The 20294-nt window shown below is 39.3% G+C and overlaps 1 protein-coding gene across 2 annotated transcripts in view; it reads left to right on the forward strand.

The window, feature by feature from the left end:
- The window catches only part of Gm364 (predicted gene 364), an 88007-nt gene that overhangs the window by 8921 nt on the left and 58792 nt on the right, over positions 1–20294 (forward strand). For both annotated transcript variants that reach the window (XM_006528008.2, NM_001128625.2), the window contains 6 exons: positions 4573–4640; positions 6080–6173; positions 7972–8099; positions 8462–8591; positions 12156–12283; positions 13578–13689. In XM_006528008.2, coding sequence (XP_006528071.1) covers positions 4573–4640; positions 6080–6173; positions 7972–8099; positions 8462–8591; positions 12156–12283; positions 13578–13689 — 660 coding nt within the window. The remainder of the gene's footprint in view (positions 1–4572; positions 4641–6079; positions 6174–7971; positions 8100–8461; positions 8592–12155; positions 12284–13577; positions 13690–20294) is intronic.

Consider the following 20294-nt stretch of genomic DNA (forward strand, 5'->3'; position numbering starts at 1 on the left):
GCATCCCTGCTGGTGCGTCTAGGCTGCGGGTCCAACCCCAGGCTCCGTGTCCTTAGGCAAGGAGCCATTCTGCCCTGGTTCTGGCCGTGCGGCCTACTCTAGCCTCCTGAAGGATACTCTTTCCCCCTCACTACTTCCCCGTCACTCTTCAGTTCCACCTTCCTGTTCATCGGCCAATCCTCTTACCTCAGCTTCTCTGCCCTCTTCCCCTTCCACTTGCCTTCCTCCCATCAAGTCCTCTTACCCTCAGGCCATTTTCCTGCCACCCTCACTTCTGGGAACTTTGCAGCTCTGATTCTTGGTTGCTGCCCTGGTCCTCCAGACTGTAGTAACACTCATTGTACTGTCTGTTCTACAAGCCAGCGAGCATTTGCCATGAGGGATGTTTAGTAAACTTTCAAGTAATGGGACTGGAGGCCCGGTACACTGGCCATCCTTCCCCTCCACATCTTCCTACCCTGAGTACTTTTTAAGTCAGGATCTGCTTCTAGGCTAGCCTTGAACTCAGCATCTATTCAAGTTCAGACTCAAAAACTACACTTTATTTATTATTGTTGTTGTTGTTATTATTATTGTTGTTATTATTATTATTATTATTATTTAATTTTGGAGACTTGGCCTCCTTTAGCCTTGCCTGGTGGTGTCCACCGTCTCCCTGGTAATCACTGTGCTTCACCACCATTTTTTTTTTTTTTTTTTTTTTTGGTAAGAAGGTCCCACCATGAGGCCTAGAATTGGCAGTCATCATGCTTTCAAATTCTGCTTCCTGGGATGAAAGGCACACAGGCATGCGCTTTAATGAGCATCCCTGAAAAAAAATTTTTTTCGTGAGATTTGTTTTCTTGAGTAGTCTAGGCTTATTTCCAACAACGGCCTACCACCCTTGTGTTTCAATCCTGTAGAATGTTGGGATTACAGGCATTGTATATCCGGTTTCCTTTTCTTCTTTATCTCCCTCCTCCTCCTCCTCCTCTTGTTCTTTTTCTTGTTTGTTTGTTTTTCAAGACAAGGTTACTCTATATAGCCCTGGCTGACTGGGAAATCACTCTGCAGACCAGACTGACCATGAACACACTCAGATCTGTCTGTGTTTGCACACCCCATACCCCACCACCAGTACAGGGATAATGGGCATAGCTCTCCAGCTTCATTCTCCCACACTTTCCCTTCTTTTATCATTGGTTTACCCCCTTCCCTTTCTCACTTTCTTGCCCCTGTCCCCGTTTGTCTCTTTTTTGTTTGTTTGTTTGTTTGTTTTGTTGTCCTTCCCCTATTTTTGTTATTTCTGGTTCTTTTAATCTTCCTTTCTCTTCCTCTTGAGGTTTCCTTCACTTTATTTCACAGAGGCTCTTTCTCTTTTCCTCCTTTTTCCTCTTCTCTCTTACCATCTCTCTTTCTACTGTCTTCTGTTTTATTTCTTTTGTGTTTTCCCTTCACTTCCCACCTCCTCTTCCACTGCATTTCTGCTTCTCATTGTGTCTGCTTCCCTTCTCCTTTTTCTTTGTTTCCCTGTCCATTTCTTCACCCTCACTCCTCTGATCTTCTTTCTCTGTTATGCTGGCTTGCTTCTGTTTCACCCTTTCTTTTGAATTTCTTCATTATTACTTGTTTCTTTTTTCCATTTTGTTTTACCTTAGCCAATTTCTTTCTGTTTCCTTTTTTATCTTTGTGTTAACCTTTCTTTGTCTTTCTCATTTCTTCCTTTTTCTTTTTTTGTTCTTTGAAACTTTCATTATGTTGTGTTTATCTGAGACAGGGTCTCAGGTATTCCAGGCTGACATCAAAATCAAGGTGATGCTAGAGATGCTCTTGGACTCTGATCTCCTGTATCTACCTCCCAAGAGATGAGGTTGCAGGTGTCTGATGTTATTCCCAGCCTCATGTTTTTCTTTCACCCCCTCCCAGTTTCTGTCTCTATTCTTCCCACTGCTTTTCTGTTTTGTCTCTCTCACTTTCCTTTCCATTTGTCCTTACCTTTCTCTTTTTTGCTTTCACATTTTATCTCTCTCTCTTCATCCTCTTTCTGCATTTCCCCTTTCCTCTCATTTCTGTTTCTTTTCCTTTCACATCCACCCGTTCTTTTTCTGTCTCCTATTGCTTTGTCTTCTCTCATCTTGTGTTTCATTTCCGTCCTTCTTTCCTTCCCTTCCTACCTATGGCTTTTCCATTTCTTTCCCCTTTCACCCACCTTTTCTCCCCCTCTTCTTCCCCCCTTCCTGTCTCTTTCTTTTTTCCAGTTTTCTTCCACATCCCCCTTATCATGGTCTCCAACCTCTCTCATCCCTTTCTTTTCCTCTCTCCCCTTCTTACCTTCCCTTTCCTTCTCTATGACTTCCCCTTTTTTTTCTTTTTCTTCCTTTCCCTTTCCTGTCTTGCTTTGTAGTGGAGTCTGGCTTGATACTAACTTAAAGACCCGGCTGGCCTAGAACTCATGGGTGGTCCTCATTCCTCTCTCCATAGTGTTGCGATTACAGATGTGTGTCACCACTGCCAGATAGCTATTCTCCCTCCCTTTCTCTTTCCCCCATCCCTTTCTCTCTCCTCCCCTACCCTTTTCTTCCTCCCTTACTTTTCTGTTCCTCTTTTTATTTCCTTCATCTTTTCTTTCTCTGTTCACTAGCTTCTTTCTCTCCCTTTTCTTTTTCTCTGACTTTGCTTCTTTCTTTTCAAACTTTTGCTCTCTGCCCTCTTTTTGTTTCCCTCTTTTTATCATTCTGTCTTTTTTGGTTTCTCTATTTTATTTCTTTTTTTATCTTTCTCTCTTGTTAAACACCCTCTTTCTTTTTAAAAATGGGTGCTAAGATCTGAATCCTGGTTCTCAAGATTGTATAGTAAATGTCCTTAACTGCTTAACTGTCTATTTTGAATTTGTGATCCTCTCCCTCTCACCCTCCCTCTGTTTATTTTGCCATTCTCTTCTCTCTTTTCTTTGTTTCTTTTTTCCTTTCTCCTTGGTTTTCTTCCTCTTCTCCCTTTCTTTTTGTTCCTATCTTGCTCTCTTCCTCTCTTTCTTAACTTCTTTAACTCTCCTTTCTTCACCTTCCATCTTTTTTTTCTCTTTTTGAGACAGGGTCTTAATATATATCCCTGATTTACTTAGAATTCACTATATAGCACAGTTGGCTCCATCCATCGTCTCCTGAGTGCTGGAATTACAGCTGTAAGGAAGCCTGGCCTAGGTTTCCTCTTTTCCCCTCTTTCTTCATCTTTCCTCCTCCCTTATTTATTCCCATGATGGTCGGGAAGGTAGGAGGACACTCTTTCAGAGTTCTCTGTTCTCTTCTTCCACCTTTTCTTGGGTTCCAAGGATGGATCCCAGTTTGACGTTGAGCTCCGGATCCTTTTCCTTCTATCTCTCCAGTCACCAGGATTGCAGGTTCGCACCCTAACATCTTCCTGACTCATCCTCCTTAGTATTTGCTTTTGGCTTGTGGCATCACAGTCGTGGGACTCTTATGTCAGGAAATTAGTCCCTGTGTGGAACATGTGGCAAATACATTTTTTTCTTTATCTGTTGTCTTTTGGGTTTATGTGGTTCCTCTCTGCAATTTATACAGTTTAATTTCTATTTCAATTTAGAATTTTAGTGACTTCTGGGTTTTGTATACCGTTTTGAAAGGTCTTGCTTACTCCACACAAGATTATAAAGTAATTCTCTCATGCGTTCTTTAGTACTTTATGGTTTAAGTTGATATTTACACAAGATTAATATGTCTTTGTGTAATACATGATATAAGGATCTGACTAACCTTTACTTCTAGCTCACAGACCAGTTATCAAAACACAATTTATTGAGTAATGGATCTTTTCTATAATTGGTATGAGAAACTATCATGGTTCTTTTAAACATAAGAAGTTCCCAAATACACATTTTAAACTATAGTTCAAATCTTATACTTCCCAGTACTACACTGTGAATTTTTCTTCTCTGTCCATTACCATCCAATAGCTATAGTTTTAGGGGATCCAGATCCCTCTTTTGGCCTCCTTGGGTACCACATGCAGGTGGTACACAGACGTACACGCAGGCAAAACAATAAAATAATAAAAAATTTAAAATAATAATAAAATTTAAAATGTTTTAAGAACTGATGAGAGAATGTGAAGAGAGAGTTTTTCTGAGGAAAAGAAGGATTTACTACTTTTTAAAAACATTTAGAAAGGGTTTTATATTTTTTTCTTAAAAGTTAAGAATGGTCAAAGCCAGGTTTGGTGGTTTAGGCCTTTAATTCCAGGCAACACTTGAAGGGCAGTGGCAGTCTCTCTGTGAGTTCAAGGCCAGCTTGGTCTACATAGAGAGATCCAGGATAGCCATGGCTACAGAGATCTTGTCTCAAAAACAAACAAACAAACGAATAGTAGAGATACAAATTTTATTCACCCCAGAAACCCAGTTGTCTTAGTTTGAGCTTCGGTTGCTGTGATAGACTTCCATGGCTACAAACAATTTCAGGAGGAATTTATAACTGATGGTAGCAGCAGGAGGCCAGGGTCCCTCTTGGTTGTTTTCTTATGTGTTTTGGGAACACCACTCATTGTATTATTAGTGACTGTTCTTTCTCATTCTTTTAGTCCTCAATTCAGGTGTATGCTGATAAATTATACTCAGTGGACAGTGTGATGTTCTATGATTATGATAGGTAAGTGTAGCATAAGTGTTAAAAAACAAAACACCTTCAGGGACTGAAGGAGCTGAGGGGTTTTGTAGCCCCATTGGGGGAGCAACAGTGTCAATTGGCCAGACACCCCAGAGCTCCCGGGAACTGGACCAGCAACCAAAGAGTACACATGTAGGAATGCATGGCTCTGGCTGCATATGTGGCAGAGGGTGGCCTTGTCGGACATCAGTGAGAGGCATGGCCCTTGGGCCTGAGGGTGTTCGATGCCCCAATGTAGGGAAATGCCAGGGTGGGAAGGAGAGAGTGGGTAAGTGGATAAGCACCCTCAAAGAGTTAGGAGGAAGGGGCATGGGGTAGGGGACTTACGAAGGGGAGACCTGGAAAGGCGAAAACAATTGAAATGTAAATAAAGAAAATATTCAATTAAAAAAAAAAAGAAAAACAAAAATTATTTAAAAATGCCTTCAGAGTTGTAGTGTGATTTTAAAACCCTAAAACATGAGAAAGATACATCTGGAAGGTTTTTTTGTGAGTGATAATGCTTTGTTTAATAATGTTCTGTATAAGACATGATCGGCTTACTATGGCTTAACATCTGGAAAAAGACAAATTATCTATATTATAGAAAAAGACTAAGATGTCTTTTGATACTACTTTCCTGTTTACCCTGCTGCTAGGAGTCTCAGCTAGACTCACCCCCAAAGACTCTAGGGAGCCTCCCTGTCCCTAGCTTCTCTTTAGATTGTACAAATCTTTTGCCATTTAAAATACATACAAGATTTCTATGTATTTGATTTTCTACTTAAATCATCCTATATTCATAATAATTGAAAGAAAATTCTAATTTGTTTTATTTACAGATTTTTTTGAGACTATATGGGAATATGTTTAGGGACGACTTTGTTCTTTAAATTTGCTTTGACTAGAACTAATAATTATAGTTTCTGAATATATTGAGTTAGAATTAATATGGACTTGAAACTGTTGTTTACTTATTTTTACATAATGTAAAATTTAACCCCCCAAATATTATGAGGTGGTTTCTTTTTTTCTTTTCCGTTTTCTTTTTTCCCAAGACAGGGTTTTTCTGTGTATCTTGGCCATCCTGGAACTCACTTTGTAAACACAGATGGCCTCAGACTCACAGAGATTCCCATGCCTCTGCCTTGGAAGTGCTAGAATTAAAGGAGTGCACCACCTCTGCCAGGCCTGTGAATTTTTTTAAGTTGTCATTTCCTGTGTTAAGAAACTTCAAATGCAGTAACAAGCCTTTATGTAATGCATTTAACAATTACACATGGGAAAGAGAAATGTATATAGTGAGGCACATAGTTCATAATTGTATATAATCTAGCTCATAATTTTATTTACAGTCTTATTAACAATAGAGAGGTTAGATGAATTATAAAGATTGATTTCTTGCTGAATTTTAAAACATGGTACTTGAACTTCTTTCTTAGCTTTGACTTCTGTCAAGATTCACTGAAGAGAACACCCTCTGAGACTCTTGGACAAATTCTATTTGGAGAACAAGTAACATCATGTCCCTACAAGGTTATTTAGCTGATCTTATTAGTATATCTTATTCTTGAAAGAATTTTCTCAAAAGTATTTAAAATTGCATCTCTGTTTTAAAGGGAAGAAAGAAAAAGAACCTCATGTTGATAGAGGAGTCTGTTAAAATATTTATGTTAGCTGGGTCTATATAAAGGAGAGGAGAGAGAGACAGAGAGAGAGAGAGAGAGAGAGAGAGAGAGAGACAGAGAGAGACAGAGAGAGAGAGAGAGCGCTCTGGGCATCACATAAGCTAAGCAGGTGCTCTATCATTGATCTTTGGTCCCAGCATTTTTTATTTTGTGTAGCCCAAGTTGGCCTTGGAGTATCAAATGTATCCCAGGTTGTCATAGAATTGGGGAGCTGAGATTATAGATGTAGCCATCAGGTCCAACCTTTTTTCTGTTTTTCTTTCCTCCCACAATGAGAGTGTCACACTCCATAGTCCAGATTGTCCTGAAATTCGTGACAATCCTACTGAGAACCACAAGTTCTGCTATTATAAGTGTGAGCCATAATTTCTGGCTTGCATAAGGTTTACTTTTGAGGTATTTGGGTTTTTTTGTTTGTTTGTTTGTTTTTCCTTTATAAAGAAAACTGTTCCTATTTTGGGTTGGGTGATATAAGGATAAAAATGGATGCTGAATATGCATTCATTTTACCTTCAGTATCTTAATGAAGAGGAGGCTAAGACTATCTCAGAACAACAGCAACAATTAAAAACAAAGCAAAGCAACACACTAGAAATAGGAAGAAGAGATCGTTTAGTTGGTAAACTGCTTGCCACCAAGCCTAACAACATGGGATCAGTTCCTGGGACGCACATGAAGGAAGGGGGGAACTAACTTCTCCAAGTTGTCCTCTGATTGCCACACATGAACTGGGACGTGAATGTGCACACACACGATAAATGTCATGAAAAAAAAGAAGAGGTGTACTTAGTTTCATAGTTCTGGAGGTGCCAAGGCCCAATAACACTATACCAGCTCTGGAAAGGGCCCTCTGGTTTGACTCATAAAATGGTAGGCACATGTGTGAGTTTTTCCTTTTAAGTTCACTAGGATTTGTTGGAACCTAGGTAAAGTATTAAGGCCTAGACAAAATGTTAAGGCCTAGGTAGCAGTTACTTGGCTAGCTTGCCATTATAAGGAAACACTCTCATGTGTTTTAGCTGTTACTAGGAAATTTTCTAACACCAAGATTGATTACATATTCTGTTAGGTTCTGTGTCCTTGAAAATTAATCACATTAGAAGATAATAGAAATGTTTTGTATAGTTACCCACAATAAGCTTGGACCTGAGCCAACCACCCAGCAGTACTTCCTGTACTCATGTATAAGTTTTTATGGCATAAGCTTCCCTTGAGATGTACCCCAAAAGCATTCAGTTTGGAAGACCTTACCCTAAATGGCTCAATCTAATCACTTTCGAAGTAGCTCAAAACAAAACACTGTAGTCAGAGTAAATGTTTGACCTCTTATTTTAATTTCACTGTGACTTCAGGAATTAAAATTAATGATAAATAATGATGCTATATTAGTTTGTGGGCACAAATCACAGTCAGACCCTACAATATGATATGAGAAGACAAATTCTTCCCTTCAGTTTTAAAAGCATGTTGTATTTATGACTAGAGTAATAGCAGTTAGAAACTGAAACTGAAAAAAGACAGAGTTGTGAATGGTGATATACCTAGATCTTTGAAAGGAAAAAGATACCTGGGAGATAAATTGCTTATTTGGTGACATTTGACTTATCACATTTAACCAAAATTCTTAATATTTTCACTTTTTACAGTTTTCTTTTAACAAAGACGAAACATGTAGAAAAGTCTGTGTAAAATCTTATGCTCCAGACAATGAAGATGATATGAACAAGTTGGCCTTTTTGAAGAAAGGGATAAAACAGGATTACCGTCATCACTGGTATGTTTGTTATCTAAAATTGACTTTTTCACTTCTTTTTAAAGTAATTTATTTTTTAAAATGTTATGCATATTGGTGTTTTGCCTGCATAACTGTTTGTGTGAGAGTGTCAGATCTTGTAGTTACAGACAGTTATGAGTTGCCATGTGGGTGCTAGGATTTGAACCTGGGTTCCCTCAGAGCAATCAGTGCTCTTAACCAATGAGCCATCTCTCCAGAGTAATTTAATTGACATATAAATTATGTTCTATTTTTGTGATTTGAATTTGATTATAATTGAACTTAAACATGTGTAAAGTAACATTAGTGTCGCTTAATACAAAATGCTTTTAAAACCTTTTTTAAAAAATATTTTTATTTAGGATTGTTGATAACACAGGAATAATATGGTGTTATGACACTGAAAATGAAGAACACCATTGCATGTCAGGATTTCCAATAGGATGTTTTAATGCCCCAAGTGACCAAGTGAAAGGTTCTTGCTTGATTAATGTGAGTATTGCCAGCTTACAGCAGAAGTACAAGGATGTTGCTTCACTTAACTTTGACTTTCTATTTTACTCATTCAGAAAATATTAATGGGACATCTAAGTCAAGGGAATAGGCTTGCAAAGAAATCAGTGCAACAATATGTCTGCTTCTGGGACACTGTCTTTGCTCCCATCTGCTACAGGAGAAAGCTTCTCTGATTATGACTGGGCAAGCTACTAATCTAGGAGTATAGCAGAATAGCATTAAGAGTCATTTTACTAATACTATATTTTTTACACTAGTAGTGCTTGGTTTTGCCCTAGGTTTCTGAACTGTCTAGTCTCTGGTTCTTGGTCACCCAAGCAGTGTTGGGCATGGATTCTGTCTTAAGGAGTGCACAATAAGTCAAATGAGAGATCGGTTGGTTATTCTCATAAGGTCTGTGCCAGCAGTGCTCTCACATACCTTACAGACAGGACACACTGCAGGTCAAGGTTTTGTAGGTGGATTGCTGTCTGTGCTTCTCTTTTGATAGCCTGCAGAGTTTCAAGGTCCTGATTATGCTTTCCTGAATGGGTCTTATGGCACCTAAACTATTCCTCCCTTCCCTGTTTTGCTTTCTTTCTCTCTTTCCTTCTCTCTCTCTGCCCTTCCTCCCTCCCTCCCTTCCTTTCTTTGAGCGAGGAGCTCATGTAGCGTGAGTTGGTCCTCTTGATTCTATCTCCAAAGTACTGGGACTACAGGTACACATCACATGTGTTAACTTTTAAAATATTTTATGTGTTGAAACTTTGAATATTGGTTAGGGATTAAGGGAAGGGAATTCAGTCTGGGCTACACAAGGCCCCGAATTGAAAAACGTGTGCTTTGAGTTGCTGATTTACATTTCATAAAATAACAAACCCCTAGTATGTGGATTTTGGCTTGGAATTAGTGTGGGATTACCCATAGTTTCTGAAATAGCATTTAGCATATGTATGACATTTCATATTACACTTTTATGTGATGTGACATTCTTAGTGTTGATTATAAAATCAAAATATTGCTGAATGCTGGAAAACACTGAAGATATTATTTTCTAAAGTGTCAGTATTGAGCCAAGTTTTTAATTCTCTGTGTAAAAATAAATACATCAATTTTGTTAGTTTTAAAACTTGCTTTTCTTTTTAATGCATACTAAAGTTATATGGTAACAAAGAATTAATTTCTTTTTTCTTTTTTTATTAGATATTTTCTTCATTTACATTTCAAATGCTATCCTCAAAAACCCCTATCCCCCATACCCCACCCTGCTCCCCAGCGCACCCATTCCCACTTCCTGGCCCTGGCATTCCCCTGTACTGGGGCATATGATCTTCGCAAAACCAAGGGCCTCTCTCCTCCCATTGATGGCCGACTAGGCCATTCTCTGCTATATATGCAACTAGAGACAGAGCTCTGGGGGTACTGGTTAGTTCATATTGTTGTTCCTCCTATAGGGTAACAGACCCCTTTAGCTCCTTGGGTACTTTCTCTAACTCCTCCATTAGGGGCCCTGTGTTTCATCCAATAGATGACTGTGAGCATCCACTTCTGTATTGGCCAGGCACTGGCATAGCCTCACAAGAGAGAGCTATATCAGGGTCCTGTCAGCAAAAGCTTTCTGGCATATGCAATAGTGTCTGGGTTTGGTGGTTGTATATGTGATGGATCCCCAGGTGGGGCAGTTCTGGATGGTCCTTCCTTCCATCTCAGCTCCAAACTTTGTCTCCATAACTACTTCCATGGGTATTTTGTTTCCCATTCTAAGGAGCGAAGCATCCACACTTTTGTCTTCCTTCTTGAGTTTCATGTGTTTTGCAAATTGTATCTTTGATTGATATTCTAAGTTTCTGGGCTAATATCCACTTATCAGTGAGTGCATATCATGCGTGTTCTTTTGTGATTGGGTTACCTCACTCAGGATGATATCCTCCAGATCCATCCATTTGCCTAAGAATTTCATAAATTCATTGTTTTTAATAGCTGAGTAGTATTCCATTGTGTACCACATTTTCTGTATCCATTCCTCTGTTGAGGGACATCTGGGTTCTTTCCAGTTTCTGGCTATTATAAATAAGGCCGCTATGAATATAGTGGAGCATGTGTTCTTATTACAAGTTGGAAGATCTTCTAGGTATATTCCCAGGAGAGGAATTGCTGGATCTTCCAGTAGTATTATGTCCAATTTTCTGAGGAACCGCCAGACTGATTTTCAGAGTGGTTATACCACCTTGCAATCTCCACATCCTTGCCAGCATCTGCTGTCACCTGAATTTTTGATCTTAGCCATTCTGACTGGTGTGAGGTGGAATCTCAGGGTTGTTTTGATTTGCATTTCCCTGATGATTAAGGATGTTGAACATTTTTTCAGATGCTACTCAGCCATTCATTATTCCTCAGTTGAGAATTCTTTGTTTAGCTCTGTAACCCATTTTTAATAGGGTTATTTGATTTTCTGGAGTCCAGCTTCTCGAGTATATATGATCTATCTATCTATCTATCTATCTATCTATCTATCTATCTATCTATCTATCTATATCATATTAGTCCCCTATCTTATTTAAGATTGCTAAAGATCCTTTCCCAATCTGTTGGTGGTCTTTTTGTCTTATTGGCAGTGTCTTTTGCCTTACAGAAGCTTTGCAATTTTGTGAGGTCCCATTTGTCAATTCTCGATCTTACAGCACAAGCCATTGCTTTTCTGTTCATGAATTGTTCCCCTGTGCCCATATCTTCGAGGCTTTTCCCCACTTCTCCTCTATAAGTTTTAGTGTCTCTGGTTTTATGTGGAGTTCCTTGATCCACTTAGACTTGAGCTTTGTACAAGGAGATAATAATGGATCAATTCGCATTCTTCTACATGATAGCTGCCAGTTATGCCAGCACCATTTGTTGAAAATGCTGTCTGTTTTCCACTGGATGGTTTTAGCTCCCTTGTCAAAGATCAAGTGATCGTAGGTGTGTGGGTTCATTTCTGGGTCTTCAACTCCATTCCGTTGATCTACCTGTCTTTCGCTGTACCAGTACCATGCAGTTTTTATCACAATTGCTCTATAGTACAGCTTGTATCCTTATGTGGTAAAAAACTTAAAAAATGACATATCTATAAATATTATAGTTTTATAATATTGTTTCTTTAAAAACTATTTATTGTAGAGTTGACTGATATTTTAATTATTAGGCCAATTATTCTTGGTTGTGGTGGTTGTGGTTTTAAGCTTATAGAAACATAGTTAACCTTCATATGCTTAGGAGATTTAGGTTTATTTGTGTTTTGCCTGTGTGTATGTATGTGTGCTGTATGTATGTCTGATGCTTGTAAAGGTCAGAAAAGGGCATCAGGTCCCCTGGAAGTGGAGTTAGAGCAGGTTGTAAAACGCCATGTCAGTGCTGGGTTCTTCTGCAAGACCAAGTGCTCTTAATTGATGAGCTATCTTTCCATGGCCATGGTACATTAAAAAAAAAGGGATTAGTGTATCCAATTTTTTATTCCATCATCAGGTTTTGTATTTTGTAGTTTCTAGGAAAAATTTAAAGTTTGAAATTTCTTTTCTCTTTTTATAGCCCGAATTCAACAAAAATAATAGTTTGTACCTCTTCAACCACCTTGACATTACTATTACATATCACATAGAAAGTGATACAACTGTCAAGGTTGCAAAACTGATTAGTTCCAGAGTCGATCCCAAAAGGTAAGAATAGAGTTTCTTTTTAAGTACTTCTAATGATTTAAAAATGGGTTTAAAATATAGATTCCTAACTTGATAATTTTGACTTTTTTTGTTTGTTTTTTGTTTTTTTTTCGAGACAGGGTTTCTCTGTGTAGCCCTGGCTGTCCTGGAACTCACTCTGTAGACCAGGCTGGCCTCAAACTCAAAAATCCGCCTGCCTCTGCCTCCCATGTGCTGGGATTAAAGGAGTGTGCTACCACTGCCCAGCGATAATTTTTCCTTTAGGATACCGATGTGATATTATATTACATAATACATTTTGTAATCTGTGTAATCTGTCTAAGTATCTGAGCATCACACAATGTGAGTAAGAAGTAGAAGGAATAAATTGATTGAGAGTGTTCTAATTCTTCATTTAGTTGCTGTTTTAGTATAAAGGGGTTAATACAAATCTATTTTGATTTGTTTTTCTCGAAAGGGCAGCTTTAGTATCAGTAGATTCTTTTAGGAAAGTATCCGGTAGTATCTGTTAATAACCAGGGCTCTTCATAGCCGAATAAGCAGCCTCAAGAATGATTGAGTACTGGACATATGTAGGAAGAGCCTGGAGACCTAGTTTTAAAGAGGATGATCAATTAGAGATGTGTCATTGTATCTTGAGCCCTAGTCCATGTCTAATGAATTGTCCATCCACTTCCAGTTGATATACCAAGAAGTCAGGTGGGTAAATCACATAGGAATCTCTACTCACTTTTTCATAATGGCTAAACTAATTTACACTGCCATTAGTAGTATATATAAGCAATATCTTTCATTGCTAAGTTTGGTGGTTTCTATATAGTAGGTTCTTACATACCTAGTGCTTACAAATACAATTTCTTCTTCATGTACTTAATATTCTAACCTGACAGTTAAAGTTACAAGATACTGTATTGAGGAACTGTGAGGCAAAAGAAGAAAAAAATTCTTTGGTAAAATTTATTTTCGTTCTACTCATAAACAAAAGGATTGTTTTTAAGTATAAAGTTTTAGGTAGTATATAGAGTTCCATTTGAATGCTGGTAACATTTAGAAACTAGGGTATTTTAAATAATGAAGAACTATAGATGGATATGATATTCAGTTATGTAATCCAAACATTTAAAGTCAAGAGGTGGAGGCAGAAAGATAGTAAGTTTAAAAAGAGTTTTAAATAAGGAACATTAGAGAAATCTCAGTTTTCCTAGATTGCTATTATGTGAATGAATAACCATGAATTGAAATGTTTATATGTTTCATGTACAAAATCCCCCCAGCAATTTTTCTCTTTTATTAGCTATAAACATTTAGATGAAGACCACCTGACTTGCAACGAGCCCCCTATGGAAATTCCTGAAGAAGATACAGAGAATTTAAATGTGATCTACACATATTCTGTGAAATTTGAGGCAAGTATGGCATGTTCTCACCTGATTTTTTTCTAAATCATACACACAACACCATTTATTTAATATTAACGCTGAACCTTTTATCACCTTAAGAGTAGTGATGATATTAGAGCATGCATAAGATCCTGGTTCCTTCTTTAATCAATCTGTATGTCTCTATGTTTCTGTCTTGCTTACTATCCCTGCCCCTCTCTTCCCCTTCCACCCTTTTCCCCTCCTTTCCTTCTCCCTCCAATGTCGGCTGTACCACATCTGCCCTTGAGCTTCTGATTCTCTTGCCTTCATCTCTTAAGTGCTGGGATTACAGCTGTGCACCATGGTATCTGGTTTACATGTCAAATCATTTAATTCTTCTTTTCAGAAAATATAAAGAAGCAGACAATTTTATAGAGTTGGTGTGATTAATATGTGGGTCCCAAACAACTGGAGCAGGGGCTATTCTAAAAGCTGTTGCTTGTACATGGGATATGTCCTTCTAGCTGGGCCGCTTTGTCTGACCTCAGTGGGAAGCACCTAGCCTCTCAGAGACCTGATGAGCCAGGGTGGGAGGATATGGGTGGGGGGGGGTGTGATCTCACCTGCTCAGGGGAGAAGGGGATGGGGAATGGACTGTAAGGGAAGGATTGTGGGAGGGTATGAGCGGGGCAGTGAGTAGGATGTAAAGTGAATAAATAAAACATGAAATCAAATTTTAAAAGATATAGTACATAATATATGATATATAATATAATTGTAAACAATTTATAATTATAAATATATAATATATGCCATATAAAATTAATATATATTTATTAATCATTTTATTCCATGACATTTCAAATGATATGAAATCATCAGAAAACCCCATCCCACCCCCCTGCCCCCTCTCATTTGCCTCTATGGCAGTGCTCCTCCACCCACTCACACACTCCCACCTCACAGCTCTAGCATCCCTTGTGCTGGGGCATCAAACCTTCGCAGGACCAATGGCCTCCTCTCTCATTGATGACAGATAAGGCCATTGTCTGCTACATATGTATCTGGAGCCATGGATCCTCCATAAATCGTCTTTGGTTGGTAGTTTAGTCCCTGGGAACTTTGTGTGGTCTTGCTAGTTGATATTGTTCTTCCTATGGGGTTGCAGTCTCCTTCGGTTCCTTCAGTCCTTCCTTTAGCTCTTCCACTGGGGTCCCCAGGCTCAGTCTGATGGTTGGCTGCAAGCATCTGTCTCTGTATTTGTCAGGCTGTGGCAGAATCTCTCAGGATATGGCTATATCAGGCTTCTGTCAGCAAGCACTTCTTGGCATCCACAATTGTGTCTGTATTTGGTGACTGTATATGGGATGGATTCCCAGGTGGGGTAGTCTCTGGATGGCCTTTCCTTCAGTCTATGCTCCATTTTTTGTCTCTGTCTTTGCTCTGAACAGGAACAATTCTGGGTAAAAAATTTTGAGATGAGAAGGTGGATCCATCCCTCAACTGGGAGCCCTGTCTCTTGGTATTCTGTCTAGACTCCACCCCCACAGTTACCTGGCAATGGCCAGGTTGGCCTGGCACTATAAAAGGGGCTGCTTGTCCCCTCCTCTCTCTCTCTCTCTCTCTCTCTCTCTCTCTCTCTCTCTCTCTCTCTCTCTCTCTCTTACTCCTGCTTCTCTCCCTTGCCTCTTGCTCACTTGCTCCCCATCTCTCCCCATTCCCTTACCCCCTCTCTCCACATGGTCATGGCCGGACTTTACTTCTCTACTCTCCTTCTCTCTGCCTTTCTCTGCCTCTGCTACTCTCTTAATTCCCCTCCCCATGCCCTGAATTAACTCTATTCTATACTATACTGGTGTATGTCTGGTCTCTCAGGGGGAAGGAATGCCTTAGCATGGGCCCGCTGAAGCACCCCTTTCCCCCATACCTCGCCAGGTAATATATAAATTCTTATAGCTCTTTCTCTTTTTATGATCACAACACTGTCTATCTACTGGAGGTGGTCTCTACAGGTTCTATCTCCCTGTTGTTGGGTATTTTAGCTAATGCCATCCCTGTGGGGTCCTGGGAACCTCTTGCTTTCCTGGCATCTAGGACTTTCTAGTGGCTACCACTAGTTCCCCATCCCCCACTTCTACTTATTTCTATTAAATTTACTGACCCCTCTGTCCTTCTCTACTGTCTCTTCCCATACCTGATCCTGTCCCCCCTTTTCCCTCTCCCTCCTCTCTCCCTCCCAGGCCCCACCCTCCCTCTACTTCCTGTGATTATTTTGTTCCCTCTTCTATGTAGGATTGAAGCATCCACACTTTGTTCTTCCTTCTTTTTAAGCTCCATATGCTGTAAAAGACTGGATGTGACATATGGTTTGTGGGTTGAATTGTGGGTATTCTGAGATTTTGGGCTAATATCCATTTATCAGTGAGTACGTACCATGTGTGTTCTTTTATGTCTGGGTTACCTCACACAGGATGATATTTTCTAGTTCGATCCATTTGCCTGTGAATTTCATGAAGTCATAGTTTTTTAATAACTAAGTAGTACTCCATTATGTAAATGTACCTCATTTTCTGTATCCATTTCTCTGTTGAGGGACATCTGGGTTCTTTTCAGCTTCTGGCTATTATAAACAAGGCTGCTATGAACATAGTGGAGCATTTGTCCTTGTTATATGTTGGAACATTTGTCCTTGGTATATGCCCAGGAGAGCTATTGCTGGATCCTCAGGTAGTACTATGTCCAACTTTCTGAGGAACCACCAAACTGATTTCCAGAGTGGTTGTACCAGCTTGCAATCCCACCAGTGATGGAGTAATGTTCCTCTTTCTCCACATCCTCGCCAGCATCTGCTGTCACCTGAGTTTTTGATCTTAGCCATTCTGATTGATGTGAGGTGGAATCTCAGGGTTGTTTTGGTTTGCATTTCCCTGATAACTAAGGATGTTGAACATTTCTTTAGGTGCTTCTCAGCCATTGGAAATTCCTCAGTTGAGAATTCGTTTATCTCTGTACCCCAGTTTTTTTAATTAGGTATTTATTTTATTTACATTTCCAATGCTATCCCAAAAGTCCCCCACACGCTCCCCCACCCACTCCCCCACCCTCCCACTCCCACTTCTTGGCCCTGGCGTTCCCCTGTTACTGAGGTATATAAAGTTTGCACAACCAATGGGCCCCTCTTTCCACTGATGGCCGACTAGGCCATCTTTTGATACATATGCAGCTAGAGTCAAGAGCTCTGGGATACTGGTTAGCTCATAATGTTGTTCCACCTATAGGGTTGCAGATCCCTTTAGCTCCTTGAGTACTTTCTCTAGCTCCTCCATTGGGGGCCCTGTGATCCATCCAATAGCTGACTGTGAGCATCCACTTCTGTGTTTGCTAGGCCCCAGCATAGTCTTACTTTATGTTAGGGAAGTTTTCTTCTATAATTTTCTTGATGATATTTACTGGCCCTTTAAGTTGAGAATCTTCACTCTCTTCTATACCTGTTGTCCTTAGGTTTGGTCGTCTCATTGTGTCCTGGATTTCCTGGATGTTCTGGGTTAGGATCTTTTTGCATTTTTCATTTTCTTTCACTGTTGTGTCAATGTTTTCTATGGTATCTTCTGCACCTGATAGTCTCTCTTCTGTTTGTTGTGTTCTGTTAGTGATGGATGCATCTATGATTCCTGATCTCTTTCCTGGATTTTCTATTTCTCAGGTTGTCTCCCTTTGTGACTTCTTTTCTTTATTTCTTTCCTTCCTTTTCTTTCCTTCCTTCCTTCCTTCCTTCCTTCCTTCCTTTCTTTCTTTCTTTCTTTCTTTCTTTCTTTCTCTTCTTTCTCTCTCTTCTTTCTTTCTCTTATTGTTGTTGTTGACAGGGTTTCTCTATATAGTCCTGGGTGTCCTGGAACTCACTCTGTAGACCAGGCTGGCCTCGAACTCAGAAATCCGCCTACCTCTGCCTCCCAAGTGCAGGGATTAAAGGCGTGCGCCAACACCACCCTGCTGTGATTTCTTTATTGTTTCTATTTCCAGTTTTATATCCAAGATAGTTTTGTTCAATTCCTTCACCTGTTTGGTTGTGTTTTCCTGTAACTCTTTAAGTGATTTTTGTGTTTTGTCTTTAAGGGCTTCTACCTGTTTACATGTGTTCTCCTGTATTTCTTAAAGGGAGTTATTAATGTCACTTTTAAAATCCTCTATCATCATCATGATATTTGATTTTAAATCAGAGTTTTGATTTTCTGGTGTGTTGGGGTATCCAGGGCTTGCTGTGGTGGGAGAACTGGGTTCTGATGATGCCAAATAGCCTTTGTTTCTGCTACTTATATTCTTACCCTTGCCTCTTGCCATCTGTTTATCTTTGGTGTTAGCTGCTCTTGCTGTCTTTGACTGTGCCTTGTCCCTCATATAAGCCTGTGTGTCAGTACTCCTGGTAGACCAGTTAACTCCAGGATGAATTTGGGTATGGAGAACTGTGTCTCAGGGTCAGCTCAGGGGTGTAGATGGAAACCAGAAGGGTACTGTCCCCAGCTATTCCTTGCTTCCCCTGTCTTGATGACTCTGAGTGGGTCCCTCTTGGGCTTGTTGGTACTCCTGAGAGGCTAGCTTTTTCCTGACTGTATTTGGGTATGGAGTGCTGTGTCACAGGATCAGCTCCAGGGCACAGAAGGAAACTGGAAGCCCCCTAGAAGTTCCTTTTTTTTTTTTTTTTTTTTTTTTTTTGGGTTTTTGAGACAAGTTTTCTCTGTGTAGCCCTGGCTGTCCTGGAACTCACTCTGTAGACCAGGCTGGCCTTGAACTCATAAATCTGCCTTTCTCTGCCTCCCAAGTGCTGGGATTAAAGGCATGTGCCACCACGTTAAGAATAGTTTTCACTATCCTGGGTTTTTTGTTTTTGTTTTTGCTTTTTTTTTGTTATTCCAGATGAATTTGAAAATTGTTCTTTCTATGTCTGTGAAGAATTGAGTTGGAATTTTGATAGGGATTGCTTTGAATCTGTAGATTACTTTTGGTAAGATAACCATATTTACTATGTTAATACTGCTGATACATGAGCCTGGGAGATCTTTCCATCTTCTGAGGTCTTCTTTAATTTCTTTCTTCAGAGACTTGAAGTTCTTATCATACAGATCTTTCAGTTCCTTAGTTAGAGTCACACCAAGATATTTTAGATTATTTGTGACTATTGTGAAGGGTGTCATTTCCCTAATTTCTTTCTCAGTCCATTTATCATTTGTATAAAGGAAAGCTACTGATTTGTTTGAGTTAATTTGATATCCAGTCACTTTGCTGAAGTTGTTTATCAGCTGTAGGAGTTATCTGGTGGAAATTTTGGGGTTGATGTTATATACTATCATATCATCTGCAAATATTGATATCTTGACTTCTTCCTTTCCGATTTGCATCCTCTTGATCTCCTTTTGTTGTCTTATTGCTGTAGCTTGAACTTGAAATACTATATTGAATAGATAGGGAAAGAGTAGGCAGCCTTGAATTGTCCTGGGTTTTAGTAGGATTGCTTCAACTTTCTCTCCATTTAGTTTGATGTTGGCTATTGGTTTGCTGTATGTTGCTTTTACTATATTTAGGACAGCCTTGCCATGCATCAGTGGAAGGAGAGGTCCTTGGTCCTATGAAGGCTTGATAGATGCCTCTATAGGACTAAGGGGAGTCGAGGGCAGGGAGGTAGGAGTGGGTGGGTGGGTGGAGGAACAGCCTCATAGAAACAAGGGGAGGGAGGATGTGATAGGGTGTTTCCAGAGGGAGGGAAACCAGGAAAGGGGATAACATTTGAAATGTAAATAAAGAAAATATCCAATAAAAAAGGAATAAATAGTCCAAATATTTAAAAAAAATGATGTTGGATAGACTGCCCTGGATCTAATGCTGCAGCACAGCGTGGCCTCGAATTTGTGTGATTCCAGCTTTAGCCTCCTAAGTGTTGGGATCATCAGCATGAGCCTATGAGCCATCATGCCTCCACCTTATTTCGCCTTTTATTTAAGAATCTTTGTAAATGTAGTTTAATATCTTCAGAGAATGATACATGTTCTCAAATAATACAAAACAGTTTATAAAACATTTATTCAAAAGGAATGATGAATCATTTATATTACTATTTGATTGAACACCATTTTTATGACAAATATTTGAATTCTTATGAAGTCACCTTCATTACTTTCTATTATGAATTATGGATATTGAGTGTCTATTATGAATCATTGAATGCTGGTCTAAAATGCATGTGTTCATAATACTTTTGTTTTATAAACTATTTTATAGCATTGAAAAGTCTGAGGCAGGACAATCATGAATTGGAGGCTAGCCTAAGCTACATAGTGTGAGCCTATTTGAAAATAAAAAATAAAACCCAAATACTTCAATTCATGTACTCTTATTTTAACAGAGTGTTCATTTAGTGAGAGAAATTAAATGAAGTTTGGAGAGAAAGGTGGTAGGGGATATGGCAAGAGTTAGACGGGAGGGGATGAGAGATGAATTTGTTTAAAATTATGTTACATGCTTGTATTAACTTCCCAAACAATTAAAAATGCAACAGAATAAAAATAACCCTTACTTTAAAAAATTATTGAAAATAGATTCTTCTCTTATACTGTGCAGTTTCCCTTACCCCCACTCCTCCCAGTTCCTCCCCTCCCCTA

Source organism: Mus musculus, chromosome X (assembly GCF_000001635.26).
Source record: "Mus musculus strain C57BL/6J chromosome X, GRCm38.p6 C57BL/6J".
Taxonomy (NCBI): Eukaryota; Metazoa; Chordata; class Mammalia; order Rodentia; family Muridae; genus Mus; species Mus musculus.